General features: G+C 35.3%; 1 protein-coding gene across 1 annotated transcript; it reads right to left on the bottom strand.

The window, feature by feature from the left end:
- Positions 1–15540: 15540 nt before the first annotated feature.
- Positions 15541–16918, bottom strand: LOC131000775 (uncharacterized). The gene has a single exon (XM_057926846.1). It carries the CDS (start codon positions 16361–16363, stop codon positions 15662–15664), a length of 702 nt encoding a protein of 233 aa, XP_057782829.1. The 5' UTR covers positions 16364–16918; the 3' UTR covers positions 15541–15661.

The following is a 16918-nucleotide window of genomic DNA, read 5'->3' as shown; positions in this document are numbered from 1 at the left end:
CTAACGCATCTAAGTTCATCAAGGAATCTACTCAATCATATAGCATGAGATTTAAGCACTTGTACAAACATTTGACAATACAACTTTCTCAACATTTAATAAATATTTACCTCTGTTTCTCTGTTGAGCAGGATGTTGTGATGAGGTGCTGAGCTTTTGTCAACTGACCTTTCTAACACTAGTATTCAGTAAAGAATAAATTTTGGGATAACTCTTGGGTTCAGAGCAAACGAACTGCTTTGATACCATTCTGTCACGACCGGACTTAACTAAGGATAGGTAAGCCGGGAAACCGTGACTAGGGAAGGGAAATTAGGAGAGGGGACAGAAAGGGGTGATAAATAATTATAAATGAATTAAATTAAGATTTAGACATCATATGAGAATAAGTCACACATATATATAGATAATAACGAATAATCGGTCATGAGTATCCGATTTAAGTGTTTATACAATAACTTGATTTGACAATCCAACATAATAGGATAAACTGCATCATAACTGAGTGTTCGCAGCGGAAATGAGAACGTGATACATGTATGAAGACATGTATCGCCAAGAGTTTATTTAGTAAATATGACAAAGCTCCGCACGACACCCCATCATCACTCATCACTGCTCAACCTGCACATTTAGAAATACATGCAGGGCTGAGTACAAAGTACTCAGTAGACATATGCCGAAAATCATATACATACATAATAAATGTAAATTGTCATGCCATTTCAATAGTATATCCAAGGGTTTTTTACTTAAAAAGGCCCTAAGCATACTAAATTCATTTGTGATTCTAAAGTTCGTCTGATCAGACTAAGTTCTTTTGTAATCTATCATATCTGAAACTGTGTGCCGGAGAGGTGGCCACCTCTCACGGTCACTTGACCGGCCAACCCGCTAGATGACTCACGGTCACTGGTGTACACTAGCCAAGGCAGGATAGCTATCAACTGCTCAAGACCCGAATTCGATTACATGATAACTGGCAAAGCCATATCAGATAGATATCATACTGAAATTAAAACATTTTATGGCAAGACAATACTTGAAATAACTTCAATTCAAAGATTTTGTCATGAAATAACTTGCTTGAACGTAACAGTTAAACTCATTTGATATATATGAAAGTAATGCCTACCTGATTGCAGTGTTTTGCTACTTAAGACAATGATTCTCTTTCCTTAGCGTGATAGGTTACTCAGGCGCTTTTGTTTATTTGAACCTTTGATAACACGAAACATGTGTTCGAGTGAATAATAGGAAAGATAACAACAAATGCAGTGAATCACTATTCACTCATTTCTCTAACTACCCATATTTCCTTAAACGACTGTATCTAACTCATATACAATCGTTCTTCTTTTATCGAAATACTTCATGTACCTTTGAGGATGTAGGAAAGCCCATTTTATATTATTCCTTTATTTATCCATTATAAATAAAGAATAATTTATAAAATATTTTCCTTTTCCCCATTTAATAATGCCAATCAATATATATATATTGCTACTATTAAAAGAACTAATAAGTCATTAATAAATTCTAAATATTAATTCCTGATGAAAATTTCATTGTGAGATTTTAGGAACATTTGTAAAAATATTTTAAAATAATAAAAGGAGTTAACTATAAAAGAAATTTTCGAGAAGATCTAATAATTTTAATATTTTAACCATTTAATTAATAAATCTTTAATATTTCATTTATCAACTATTCCATCTAATATAATTTTACCAACAAGTTCTCATGAAATCTTTCTCAAAATATTTATATATCTCAATAGCTCATTTATAAACTAAAAGTGATATCTTATCAAAAATAAAACTTTAAAATCCTTAATAGGAATTATTTTGAATCATTTCCATCTCAACAAAACTGTATATATTCAACTTCAACTAATAAACTGCTTTTACTCCGAACTCGTATGGAGTCTAATTTTATATCAATAGAAACCTCTTTGAGTCTAGTTTAATTAAAAAAAAAGTATGTTGAAAAACTCCAAGTAGTTTAAGAGATATAGCGATTTTCCCATCGCCTACCAGATTCGGCAGTTTCTGCCAACTGAAAGTCCAGATTTTTGAAAAATAGCAAACGTTATCTGAATGAGCTCAAATTTTATACATAGATAGCTAACACATATATCTTCATAGAATAAAAATTTGAGAGCTAAATATCAACATATGGTTACTGAAATAATTAACCTAATCATCTGCCTCACAACAGTTTTAGCAGATACGGGCAGTAGACTTCTCGAATTTTAAAAGGGTAGTAAACGAAGTTCAAATGATATGAAACTTTGTACGAATATTTATCACACTCCCATCTATACCCCAGAAATTTCTCATAATATAATAGAAACGGGAATGCATCGAAATAAGGGCGTCAACTTACCCTTGTCCAAGTGAGCACTAATGGAAGTTGTTCGCCGGGGTTTTTTTTCTGGTCGTCGTTCCGCGATGAGGTTTAGCCGCGAAGGTCTACGACTTAGTTTTCCTCGTGCGAGATAGATCAGGCTACACAACGGTGGTTTCTCGATCCTTTTTCGTCGTAAGGATAGTGAGAAACGAAGGCCGTAAGTTGGCCGGTGGCTAAGTCGGGAATTCGACGTTGGCCTCCGAAGGATATTGTGGCCTTTGGTCGGGAAAATATAGAGAAGGATTCGGCCTTTTGATTGTTGGGTTTGGTAGCCTAAAGATGGAGGAACGAGTACACGTTCTCGGTTCAGAGCCTAGTGGCCGGTCGACGAAGAAATGGCCCGGCGAAGGGAGCTCACTTGAGCTCTTGCAAGTAAAAAAAAAAACAAATCTCAAACTCTCTCTTGCTCGCTGCACTTCTTCCTTCTGCAGAACTCTCCTCAATTTATAGAGGAGTTTCTGCAGACAACAGAATCAAAATGGTGGAAATTTTGGTACCTGGAGTTGCAACTTTTGAAGATTTGATCGTTGAAATTTACATCCTTTGACAATTGTGATCTTACCGTGAAATTTCTTTCTCGGCGTGCTGAAGCTTTTGAAAATTGTGGATATTGGCGTGATTTTCTTCTCCTACAGGAGACTTTGGGGTGTGATGGAGTTCAGATATACTACAGGAAGAAATCTGCAATCTTTACAATCTCCTTCTGCAGTAATGGTGTATTGGAGGGGAAGGTGAATAGTATAGGGAATAGTGTAGGGAATAGTGTAGGAAATAGTGTAGGAATTGATGTGTTGGATGAAAAATCGAGACATACGTGTAGTGCCGTGATCTAGTTTCTCCTAGTTCCTGTAATAATTCTCCAATTCTCGTTTAATAAATACTCGTCGTATTTATATAAATTAAATCCTCAATCTTGAGATTTAATACGTGAAAGTCGGAATTAATTCGTGACTTAATACCTTAACTCATATAATGCGAAATAATAAAATTATTATGCATATGATCTCAAGTTATAATTTTAGCAATTTGATTTAAATAACACGATTTATAAAATCGGTTATAAATCTAAATTTTCTAATAATATTGATTAAATCAATAAACTGGTAAAACAAAGTCTCAAACGTATAGTTAAACCAATAAATTTAATTATTGGTTTCATTCATGACTGAATATTAAATCGCAGCTCTGTATCTCTTATACAGACTTTTGCTGAAATAATATTATCTGAACAAAATAATCACCATAAATAATTAAAAGAATTTTATAATTAATGCACATATTTAATCTAATATGTATTTAAAAGAGCGGGGCATCACATTAACAAAAGTGGCATTTTTAATTTTTACTCTATTAAAAACGTACAAAATATGTAAAATAAGTATAAGAATTGGTCCCACAAGTATAATTGTGATTGAGACATCAAAGATAATTTAGTCAATTTGTGTATAGAATGCATATTTTTATAAAAGTGAATATTTTTAATATACACTTAATGAGAGTGGGTATTTTAAATTTTTACCATAATTAGTACGTGTAACAAATTAGCAATTACAGATACTTGTATACTTGTATATATATATATATATATATATATATATATATATATATATATATATATAGGGGGCCGCTTCAATGAGACCCCCTAATTTTAGTGAGATCTAGGGCACGATCTGGTGCGTTTATTTTATCAATCCTATGGCTGATATTGTATCTGTAGGGTGCTTTTTTTTTGCAGGGTTCGAATCCTGGAGGGAGCAGAATATTTTAAATTTTGTTATTCATCAGTATATACTGCATTGTTCATCAGTATATACGGCCATGTTCATCAATATATATGTCTTATTCATTACGAATTTTTTAAATTTTATTTTTCATCAGTATATACATCTTGTTCATTAGATATACGTTTTGTTCATTAGTATTATATGTCTTATTCATTGTACTCATGTTACACGAAAAATAGGGGGTCTCACTGGAGCGCGCCCCTATATATATATATATATATATATATATATATATAATCCTAATTCGAAGAAATCTTGTTAAAACAACTCCCTTCGTCCTTGCTTTATTTGAACGTTTCAGTTTACCATTATCTAAAATAGAAATTCAATACATAATAAATACCCTAAGAGCATCTCCATTCAAGAGTCCATATCCACAGTGAGGGCTCTTCAAACTTTATAATATATATATATAGAGGTGCGCTCCAGTGAAACCTCCTATTTTTTGTGAGACATTGAGTACAATGAATAAGACATATATACTGATGAACAAGGGCTACAAGGCAGTATATATATACTGATGAATACCGAAATTTAAAAAATTGGTTATGAATAAGACATATAAACTGATGAACAATACAGTATATACGAATGAACAATGATGTATATATTGATGAATAACGAAATTTAAAATATTTCGCTCAGGATTCGAACCCTGAGAAAAAAAATTCTCCCTCTAAATACAATATCAGCCATAGGATTGATGAAATAAACGCACGAGATCGTGTCTTAGGTCTCACTAAAAATAGGGGGTCTCATTGAAGTATATATATAGGGGTGGGCTAGAATAAAAATACTCTTAAGTATATATATATATATATATATATATATATATATATATATATATATATATATATATATAGGGGGCCGCTCCAATGAGACCCCCTAATTTTAGTGAGATCTAGGGCACGATCTGGTGCGTTTATTTTATCAATCCTATGGTTGATATTGTATCTGGAGGGTGATTTTTTTTTGCAGGGTTCGAATCCTGGAGGGAGCAGAATATTTTTAATTTTGTTATTCATCAGTATATACTGCATTGTTCATCAGTATATACGGCTCTGTTCATCAGTATATATGTCTTATTCATTACGAATTTTTTAAATTTTATTTTTCATCAATATATACATCTTGTTCATTAGATATATGTTTTGTTCATTAGTATTATATGTCTTATTCATTGTACTCATGTTACACGAAAAATAGGGGGTCTCACTGGTGCGCGCCCCTATATATATATATAGGGTTGGGATCATGGAGAAGACAGAAGTCAATATATTTCGTTTTGAATAAGTCAATAATTTTACCGAATAAATCAAGTGACCGCATGAATAGACATTCGATAAATAACACGCCACATTTATTCCGTTCAATAAAATTGTTGGCGTATTCAGTAAAATTATTGACTTATTCAGGCCGTCGTTCGCCTCCTCTCATTCTCTCAAATATTATTTAGCTTCTCAATTGATCCCTTCTCTCTGTATATATATGGCCCATAAATAATTATTAAAGCTCACTCACAATTAATTCACTGATTATAGTTTAACTATTACATCAATCCACGAAATTTATCAATTATATTTCATTAACTGAAATTTGTATTTATGTCTTTTGTTTTATTTTGATAAATATACCTTAAAAAATTATCTACTCTTTTCTATTTTATTAACACCTGTGATCCTGAGGCTTATTAAAATGAGACATATACGGTATTTTATATTGTGGATGAACAAAAGAAAGGATTGAGTGCAATATTTTTAAGTTCAAATATTTTGTCCAAGCAAAGCATACACGCAATTATGCAAGGGGCATTTCTTAGGCAAATCACGTGATGAAAGTGACACATTTCTGGTTTTTTCAGAAAAAGTTAGAACATATTCACTCGTTACAAAGTTGAAACATCTTCACTCCTCACCCCAATTCGAAATTTAATTTATTTTCACCTTTTCAATTTCAACTTTACTGATGTCGAGGGCTGAGGTGCGGAAGTTTGTATGTTTATATATATTTATAGGAATAAATTTTTATTTGTGCTTCTGCATGTGTAACAAATCTTCGAACATTATATAGTTTAGACCGCATATTGTGAGACAAACTCGATTTAAAAAATATTGACGGAATAAAAATTTATAAATTAGTTAAATTAAAGTCCAAATAAAATTTTAAAAAATGATTTATTAGTACTCTTTATTGTTGGGTGTTGGTTGCACCTTATTTCGGTACACTAGTCATCATACTTACCTTATTAGACATAAAAATAAGAAAGAAAACACTAAGGTGCGTTCTCTTTTATTGTAAATTTATCATGGAAAAATAAGGGATAAACGAAATTTCACCCTTTAAATTCTTCATTTATTTTCCTTTTGACTTTTTCTTTTCACTACAAATGAGGGATAATATTATCCCTTCATTTTTTGTGTGATAATATTATCTCTCATTTGTAGTGAAAATGAGTGGTCAAATTATATTTTATAGAAAATGAGAGAAAAAAATAAAAAATTTAAATGGTGAAATTTTATTTATTCCTTATTTTTTTATGATAAATTTATATAAGGAGAAAACGCACTAAATATAAAAGTGGAAGTACAACAAAACTGAGCCGTATCCCACAGGTCTCTCAAAACAACATAACATACATTTCTCATGATATTCTACAACTTAAGCGTACGTTTCTGTATGAAGCTTTGAATGATAAAGACTTTGATTCACTCACCATCAATAAAGTGTCAAACTTTATGTCCCGACTATTACCAACCCAATCATTCGCAATCATTATTCATAAATCAACTTACCTGGTCTCAACGTAATTATTTCCACAAAAATAAAAACGAAAAAAATAAAAAGAAAATAATTGATTCCTCCTTCTACACATTTTATTAGTCATTTTAACTTTTTTAATTGTTTGCATTTTATAAGTCGGTTAGGCTTTCCAAACTAAATTTATCCTTATCTTTTAACCCTTTCACTAATTAGAGCATTCGCATTGGGGTTACATGATAGCCTATATAATAGCTTACTAGATGAGGGGGGAACCACATTGAGTAAAGAGACTGCATTGGGGTTACATGATAGCCTACATGATTTTTTTAGTTTTGATTTTTATGCTTTTCATTTAAATTTAATTTCTCAAATTTAAATAACACATTTTACTAATAATTAAATTTTCATTAAAATAAAATCCTAAAAATTACATACAAAAAAAAACTTAAAAACATAATTAAAATTACATAAAAACTCTATATCAGTCCACAACGTTTGAGCATTTCTTGGACCATGTACTCGTGTCCCCTCCTTTGTGCATCGCTCATATGCGTTGTATCCAAGCTGAGGAGCTGCATATCGAGCTCCTTCTCCTTGAGCTCGTTCACCTTCTCCTTGAGCAGGAGATCCTTCTCCTTGAGCTCGTTCTTCTTGGCGTACTCGGCGGTGATTTTTTTCAAGTTCTGGTCGGACCGCTCCAATGCCTCTTTGTATTCCGATGGTTGCTCGGAGCTTGCCGCCTTTCCTTTCCCCTTCGCCTTTGCCGCTCTCGCCGCCGCCTTGTTCCCAATCGGCCGAGAAGACGAGATCTCCTCGCCCGACGCCGAGGTGGTAAGCCGCCCTCCTTTGTAGTTTTTGTCCTCTTGAAGGAATGCATGTCTCCCTCGAGGTACATCGATTTGAACTTGTGATTGACACGGAGAATTTTCCACGCGTTCCAATAGTTGAAGGCGGCATTATTTGGGCTTTGACTTTTGAAGAGGATTTGGGCCTTGTCCCGGAGCATATCGTCAGTTTGGGCCTTGTCCCGGAGCATATCGTCAGAATGGCCGGAAGGCCACTGGGTGCGCGTTTCCACCCAAATACTCTCCCAAAGCCGCACATCTTGGGCCACTCGGGCCCAGTGCCCTTCAATTTGGCGGTGCTTGAGGTTGGCGCCGATGAGGGGGTTGACACGGTCGACAATCCATCTCCAATACACCTTCCCATTTTGATTGGCCCCATGGATGGCGTTGTTGGTCTCCTCCGTCCAAATTTGGACGATGAGGTCCGTCTCCTCGGGGGTGTAGGTATGACGGATAGTCCTTCCTTCCTCCACCGGCGCCGGCACCTGCTTGTCGTGCTTGACCTTGTAGGCGATTTTCTTCCTCCGGCTGCCTTTCTTCGATTTGGCGACACTATGGGCTGCCGGTGGCTCCTCCTCGCCGGTTGGAGGATCATCTCCCAAGTTACATCCCTCCATATCGGGATGATAGTCGCCGGAGAGATCGGGGCACCAATTTAGATCATAGTAGTTTGGGTTGTGTGAATCCATGGAAATTGTAGAAGGTGGAAGAAGATAGAAAGTTGAAGTTGAAGGAAAAAATTGAGGAAGAAGATAGAAATTGAAGGAAGAAAGTGAGGAAGAAGAAGAATGAAAAGAATAGATAAATAGGAGAAAAAAGAAAAAAAAAATATCAAACGGTAAAAAAAAACACGCAAATGGAGGCAATCAAAGCTGCCACATTTTTCAAATTTTGATTTTTTTTTTTTTTAATATGGCGCGTGTAAAACACGCGCCGAATTTGAGGGCTATCGGGCATACACGATGGAACATGTAGCCCTCGAGTGACCACCGGCTGCAACGCCCTACACGATCTCACCCTTACTCAAGTAGGGTGGATCGTGTAGGTGCGTTGCCAATGCTTTTATTCACTATAAATTGATTTTCTAAATTATCATTGATTATCATTAACTGAGGTTAATTTGGGTAACCTTTTTATTTATTAATATTTATGTTAAAGTTTATGAAGACTTTTAATTTGAGTAAGAGCAAGTATCATATAATTGTGTAAATATATTGTTACACACTTTTTTTATATACACGATTATGTGTGATAGTCGCGAAAAGTGTGTAATACATTTTTATATTGTTATACATTTCTTTTCATGATTATATAGTTTTTTTTTCTCAAGTACATACTTGATGTGTGTGATTTAGTTGTCTAGATTCGAGTTATTTATCGTGTGATTTTATTTGATATTACCCAAGTTGTTGGTATTTTGGGGCAGGAATTGCGTGGATGGAGAATGAAGATGGCAGATGTCGGGAGATGATGAAAATCGGGAATTTTGGATCAAGTTGAATGCTTTTGGAAGAGAATTAGAGATTGGGCTTGAAGTTATTTATTTTACATTTAATTGAGCCCAAAACTCTTATTTTAGTTTGGAACTTATATTTTAGGGGCCGAAGCCCATGTTGATTAAGAAGGCGGCAACTTTAGGGGTTTAATCCCTATATATATGCTTGTTTAGAGAAGGAGCCGCCACATTAGGATCATTAGATTAGGAATTAGTTTTATGTTGATTAGGTCAGCCGCTAGTTAAGTAGATATAAGTTAGGATTGGTTTTAATTCTTGAAAGCATACACGTTAATTAGCATTAGAGTTGTGCAAGTTTGACTTTGCCTTTTGCTTTTGGAACTTGGCGGCTTGATCAAGACTTGGAGCAGACGTGTTTTCGGTTAATTCAATTAGTAGTAATTTTATTTATTTTCAATTTCCGTTTATTTATTTTTTGTGTTTATGATTGCTTCAATTCCTTTGCTTATTTTTAGTTTAATTATGTGTAGCTAAATTTTTAATTCGGCGAGAATAATGAAGTATTGATTTAATAATCTGTGAGACCTAATTGAGCCTATAATTGATTTCTGTTGATTTCGATTTGTTCCTAGTGTTTAAAGATAATTCTGATTTTATTTAAGTCTGGCCAACTTAGGTTTAATTGGATTACAGTCAATTAGCACCTCCAATCCGTAATTGTTGGAATAGGGCTGATTAGTGATAAAGCTACCATGTTCGTAGTAGGAATAAATTGGTGGATTAATTATTACTAGCGTATCTAGGATAATTGGTCTAAACTGGGTTCCTTCATCTTAATGCTATTAGAATATTAAATCTAAGACTGGCATATCCAGCTAGGTTATATTTTAATAAGGGAAATAGACAAGACTAGCGTATCTAGCTGTTTATCGACACAGTAAGTAGGAATTGGGGTATGTCAGTGCGTATCACGGTATCCTATAACTGGTTGGTTGATAGGGATTAATTAATCTTTGCGTCGATGAACAGAGTATTAAATTGATATGGATTTATTTGAGCCGAGTTACCTTTTTATTGATTTATTACAAGAGTTATTTTGTTTGATTTAATTTGCTTTCTTAGTTAATTAATTTTTTATATCACTTTAAGGCGTGGTGGCTACACCAAAATTTTTAGATCTCTAGGAAATAGATTGCAATTACCCGTTCTCTGTGGTTCGACCCTGCTTGCTGCTAACTATATTAATTCTTAGCTATTGCAGGAATTATTTGGTGGGATACGACGTCCACCAAATTGGCGCCGTTGCCGGGGAACGGTGTTAATTAATTTCTTTTCCTATTGATTCTATTCTATTTTTTTTTCTCTGTTGTTTTTTTAGCAGGATTTAAAAAAAAAAAAAAAAAAAAAAAAACTCCAGGTTAAGGAAAGGAAGCTGCAAGGTCTGTTGGATTCGGAGATTGCTCTGTCTGCCCGGACGGAACCTTTTTTTTTCATGGCTGATCTCAGTGCCTCTACTGCGGAAGAGGATCTGTTTGCCCAAACGGATCCTGATTCAGAGGCAGAAACAGAAATCCAAGAGGATCCTGAATCTATTTTCATGACTGTGATTGATCCTTTGGTTGATGATGTTGTTGAGAATTTCAGGGAAGAGGAGCTCGATCAAGTTATTTTCAGTGTGCTGAATGATGAGGATGCCAAAACAGAGGAGAATGATGCTATTCGAGAGATTATCATGCAGCTATACTCCACGGACGAAATTCCAATTCGGCACCTATCGAGCAGGATGCCCAAATCGACCAGCACAGAACCGATTATGCCAGCTGTTGTGAAGCCATCGAAGGTAGACTTGAAAGAGGTAGGGTTTGAGAGTCATTTTGAAGATTCTGGAGAATTTGGGGTCAAATTGGACACTATGCTAAGTGTGGTGGAGTCAACTGCAATTTTGGGATTTGATGGAGGATTTGACCTAGTCAAAATTTCCCCCATCGTTTCCCTCTCAATTCCACCTCCTTCAAAACCCACTCCAGCCATCTCCACTCGCATCTCTCCGCCTGAAACACCACCGCCGCCGCGACCCACTCCAGAACCGCCGCCGCAGCCACACACCTCCAGCCTCTATCTCCAACCTGCACCCGCCGCTGCTCTCCAATTCCACAATCCAACACCTCCTTGTTCCGGTCATCATATCTTTTCGTCTGCATCTGGAAATCACCACCGCCAGTCTCCACTACCGCCCTCCATCTCTCCTCCTGAAACACCGCCGCCACCGCGACCCCCTCCAGAACCGCCGCCCTCCGCCCTCTGCCGGCATCTCCACAAGGAAGCGTGCGCGGTGATATCCTTCTCTTATGTTTGATTTTTTCTTTTTGTTTCTCTTGTCTTGTTTATTGTCTTGTGTTTTTGTTAGTTTTTTGTGTGCTTCCCTTTTTTATGCTTTTTCTTGTTTGCTTGAGGGCAAGCAACGTCTAAGTGTGAGGAGGGGGATGTGTCTTTATTTTTGTGTGTCTATGTTGAGTCGTTGTGTTGTCTTGCATGTTAGCCAAGTGAGTGTTGGTTTGTTAGTTTTGTGTATGCATGCTGCCAAGTTGCACTTTGTGATGAAGTAGATGACTTGATACTTTTGGAATTGAAGAATTGTGATTTTTTTGGATGAATCTTTATTAGATGAAAATTGGGATGACGAAGAAAGGCAATAAGTGAGTAAAAACCACACATAAGTGAGATTTGAGCTTAATAGAGTAGAGCACTCTCTACTACATTTCTTTTTTGAGTGATTTGATGTTCTTGAGGTTGTGATATTAAGTGTGTCATATGTGACAAATGATAGAAGGCACTAGGAAAGCTCTTTTGGCCTGCGTTTCATTGCCTACCCATACATTAACCCCTAGTGAGCCATTTTTGAAGCCGTGACCATTTTTGTTCTTACTAGTCACTAAATATTTAGCCAAGGCCTGTTTTGGACTCTCTCTTTGGCCCAGTGATGCATGTCTAATTTTGAACTTTATTCCATTAATTACTAGAGAAAGTTAAGCTGTGGTTACATATGCCGTTTGCCCAAACTGCTGTCTTGTGCTAGATGATAAGGGTCTGTGATCCGTTTGGCCAAACAGTGGCAGTGAATTCAGATTGGGTTTGGGAGACGAATTGTGGGGATATTTTGTAAATAAGGATTGCATGTTGATTGGGGATATAAAAAAAAAAAAAGAAAAAAAAAAGAAGGGTACTGCCGAAAAAGAAAAAACAAAGAGAAAAAAGAAAGGAAAAAAAAAGAAAAAAAAGAAAAAAAAAAAAGAGTAAAGATCCCCTAAGATTAGTTGGTTGCTTTCTTTCTATATAAATTTGAAATTGTGGATGATGGTTTGGATTAGATGTGCACACTTTGATCTTCATTGCTTGAGCCTAGGAACCCCTTTAGATCCTTCCAATCTTATGAATGGTCCCTAGCCCCATTACGCCAAATGAACAAAGTCCTTTTTGAGTCACTATTTGACCGCGATATATCTTGATCGAGTGGATCTTTTCTTGTGTGTGTGTGAATTACCTCATATCTTATGGATAAAATTGAGCGAATGAGTGAAACCGTGAGCTGTACTTGCTATTGCCTTATTTTGACTAATTTGATGATAGAGATGCGTTCTTGAGATTCTAAATTTTTCATTTTGAAGGTTGAGAGTTATTTATGAATTATTTAGTTTATCTTGGCAGTATAAGTTACAAGCTAGCAGTTGGCATTTACTTGGCTGTTGTGTTTTCGTGTCTCACTTCTTATCTTCCATATTTCTTTTTCCTTTTCGTGTGTTTTTGTGTTGAGTCGAGGGGAGGTCGTGTCTAGATAGTTTTTCCACTATTGAGTCTTTTCTTCACTTCATACTTGAGGGCAAGTATGATTCAAGTGTGAGGAGATTTGATGTGTGTGATTTAGTTGTCTAGATTCGAGTTATTTATCGTGTGATTTTATTTGATATTACCCAAGTTGTTGGTATTTTGGGGCAGGAATTGCGTGGATGGAGAATGAAGATGGCAGATGTCGGGAGATGATGAAAATCGGGAATTTTGGATCAAGTTGAATGCTTTTGGAAGAGAATTAGAGATTGGGCTTGAAGTTATTTATTTTACATTTAATTGAGCCCAAAACTCTTATTTTAGTTTGGAACTTATATTTTAGGGGCCGAAGCCCATGTTGATTAAGAAGGCGGCGACTTTAGGGGTTTAATCCCTATATATATGCTTGTTTAGAGAAGGAGCCGCCACATTAGGATCATTAGATTAGGAATTAGTTTTATGTTGATTAGGTCAGCCGCTAGTTAAGTAGATATAAGTTAGGATTGGTTTTAATTCTTGAAAGCATACACGTTAATTAGCATTAGAGTTGTGCAAGTTTGACTTTGCCTTTTGCTTTTGGAACTTGGCGGCTTGATCAAGACTTGGAGCAGACGTGTTTTCGGTTAATTCAATTAGTAGTAATTTTATTTATTTTCAATTTCCGTTTATTTATTTTTTGTGTTTATGATTGCTTCAATTCCTTTGCTTATTTTTAGTTTAATTATGTGTAGCTAAATTTTTAATTCGGCGAGAATAATGAAGTATTGATTTAATAATCTGTGAGACCTAATTGAGCCTATAATTGATTTCTGTTGATTTCGATTTGTTCCTAGTGTTTAAAGATAATTCTGATTTTATTTAAGTCTGGCCAACTTAGGTTTAATTGGATTACAGTCAATTAGCACCTCCAATCCGTAATTGTTGGAATAGGGCTGATTAGTGATAAAGCTACCATGTTCGTAGTAGGAATAAATTGGTGGATTAATTATTACTAGCGTATCTAGGATAATTGGTCTAAACTGGGTTCCTTCATCTTAATGCTATTAGAATATTAAATCTAAGACTGGCATATCCAGCTAGGTTATATTTTAATAAGGGAAATAGACAAGACTAGCGTATCTAGCTGTCTATCGACACAGTAAGTAGGAATTGGGGTATGTCAGTGCGTATCACGGTATCCTATAACTGGTTGGTTGATAGGGATTAATTAATCTTTGCGTCGATGAACAGAGTATTAAATTGATATGGATTTATTTGAGCCGAGTTACCTTTTTATTGATTTATTACAAGAGTTATTTTATTTGATTTAATTTGCTTTCTTAGTTAATTAATTTTTTATATCACTTTAAGGCGTGGTGGCTACACCAAAATTTTTAGATCTCTAGGAAATAGATTGCAATTACCCGTTCTCTGTGGTTCGACCCTGCTTGCTGCTAACTATATTAATTCTTAGCTATTGCAGGAATTATTTGGTGGGATACGACGTCCACCAATACTTTTTACATTATTATACATATTTGTAAAAAACTTGTAGAAATGTATTTTACATTGTTACACTATTTTTTTTGCAAAAGATTATAACAGTTGTGATTTTTTGGATTTTTATTTTTAATCACCAAGGGTATATGTACATTTACACTAAAAAAAAGCTAGTATTTCTTACCTTTTATCTTCATGGGTACTATTTCATTTTAGTGGGAATAGATACATTTACTATTAAGTAACTATTAATGACTAGTTATTTGGACAAAATATGTTCGAACAAAAAAAGTTTAAATAGTTTAAAATTTTGATTTATTTAAAAAGGATTTAGTTAATTTTATTTTTTTCTAATTTTTAGTATTTTTTTTATTTTTACTATGGTTTTGTAATTTTTGTACTTAAAAAATAATTAAAAATTTTAAAAACAAAGATATTTAAATTACAAAAAAGAAAAAAAAAACTACAATATGAGAAAACAATAGAACTTATTAAATTTTTTATTTTGAATCAAAAAATTTAAATAAATTAATTTGTAAAAATATTTAACCATTTTTTTCTGTAACATATTTTGTCCAAATAACATTATTATATAATTATCCTCTTTATTTGTCCTTATGCATCATCATAATTATAGTTGTAATAGTAATAAATAAATAACTCCACCTGGCATGAATGAATTAATGTTCCCAGCAATTCCTAACCATTGAAAAACATGGGCAAAACATTGATAACAAGTAGCACATTAATAAGACTGACATCGTCGGTCAATGCTTGCCACACCTCATTAATTGAAGATTAATTGATTAATCACACTCCCCCTCAAAATAAAATACTCCTACTAAAATTGATTAATCACTAACTATCTCAATTTGCTTGGAATTATTTAAAAAAATAATAGTAATAAATTATGAAGAACCTCAAATCCTCGTAAACGAAAGAGTGAATTTCTCGTCTCGATCCGATAAAAGTAAACAAAAGATTAAACAGGATCAAAATTAGTAAATTAAATCAATCGACATATACAAAGAAAAAAAAAACTGATTGAGGAATAGAATAATTAATAAGCTAAATCAGTAGATCCTCAAGTGATGGAAGAAGATCTAGGGATTTCTCGTCGGAGAAGAAGGCAGCGGCATCACCTGCGCCGCCGCCTTGCTCAGCTTAACAAACGGAACATCATCGTCTCCTTTCTCTTGAGTCCTTCTCCTCTCTGCTTCCTGCAGCCTCATAAATTTATCCTCTGCATCCTTCAAGAACTTGAATGTCGGCGGCGGCGACGATCGCAATCTGTTCACCTCCGCCTCCGCCATCGCCTCGCCGCTCCACAAATTGGAAGCCCTGACAGCCGGCGAAGCCAGAGGGCTGCCGATGCCGAAACTCTTGCAGTTGCTGATTCTCGATTTCCCATCCTCCGAATCCAAATCCTCCCTGCTTTCCTCCTTGATCGTGAACAGGAATCGCGGCGGCCCGCACAGATTGTGCATTCTCATCAACTCCGATTCCACCCCTTCCTCGCCGTAACCCTTGGCCGCCAAATCCGATTTGCTCAGCCCCGTTTCCACGTCTTGTTGTTCGAACTGGCTTCTGATTGAGTTGGTGAGTTCTCGGCTGCTGCCCACGGAATCCGGATTCTTCCAGCACAGCGGAAACGAGAATTTCTCGAGATTTTCGATTTTGGCGCTTTGTGAATACACTGTTTTCTTCTTCCACCATAGCAGATAACAAAGCTCTGCGACAAGCCCCATTAAAATGAAACCAAAAACAAAACTCAGCCCAATACCTAATCCGCTGAAAGATCCCATTAAGTTTGAAAAAAACAAAAGATATCAAATGCAGTGAAGCGAGATTCTTTTCATTTGTGTATTGGCACTGTAGGAGTAGGAATTGAAGATTTTGAGAGCCAAAAGAGAGAATTTCTCATAAAAGAGGACCCACCGATTCTGTGGAGGTGGTGCTATTATTCAAAGTTAGAGTTGAAAAGCAAAGAAACCTAATGACAGCAGCAACAGACACTTTTTACTCAGCATTTCACAGAGAGGGTAAGTATGATCCCCACGTTGTAAGGAATTGTTTAAGGTAATTTTGGTTGTGGCTGTGAAGAAGGAAAGGGAAATCTTTTGTGGGAAAGGCAGTTGGAGTTGCCTAAAATGAAGAAGGAAAATTGGGGAGATTACTTTAGAAAAATGGTTTGACAAAAGAAAAGGGTGAAATATAAAAAGGTGGTTAAAGAAAAGGAATTTTGTGGGAATTGAGAGAAAGCTAGACTGGCAAAGTGGAAGGGGCGGTGTGTGTGTGTATGTGTATGGAAATGGTTGGAGGAGTCATATTCACATGGGTTGCCAAAACCATGCGCGTCC

Source organism: Salvia miltiorrhiza, chromosome 8 (genome assembly GCF_028751815.1).
Source record: "Salvia miltiorrhiza cultivar Shanhuang (shh) chromosome 8, IMPLAD_Smil_shh, whole genome shotgun sequence".
Lineage (NCBI taxonomy): Eukaryota > Viridiplantae > Streptophyta > Magnoliopsida > Lamiales > Lamiaceae > Salvia > Salvia miltiorrhiza.
Note: the sequence above shows the minus strand (reverse complement) of the source record. Positions and strands in the feature narration are given on the sequence as shown.

Bases quoted from the DNA above. Each gene is read 5' to 3' on its own strand.
- LOC131000775 (XM_057926846.1), bottom strand. From the start codon at position 16,363: ATGGGATCTTTCAGCGGATTAGGTATTGGGCTGAGTTTTGTTTTTGGT.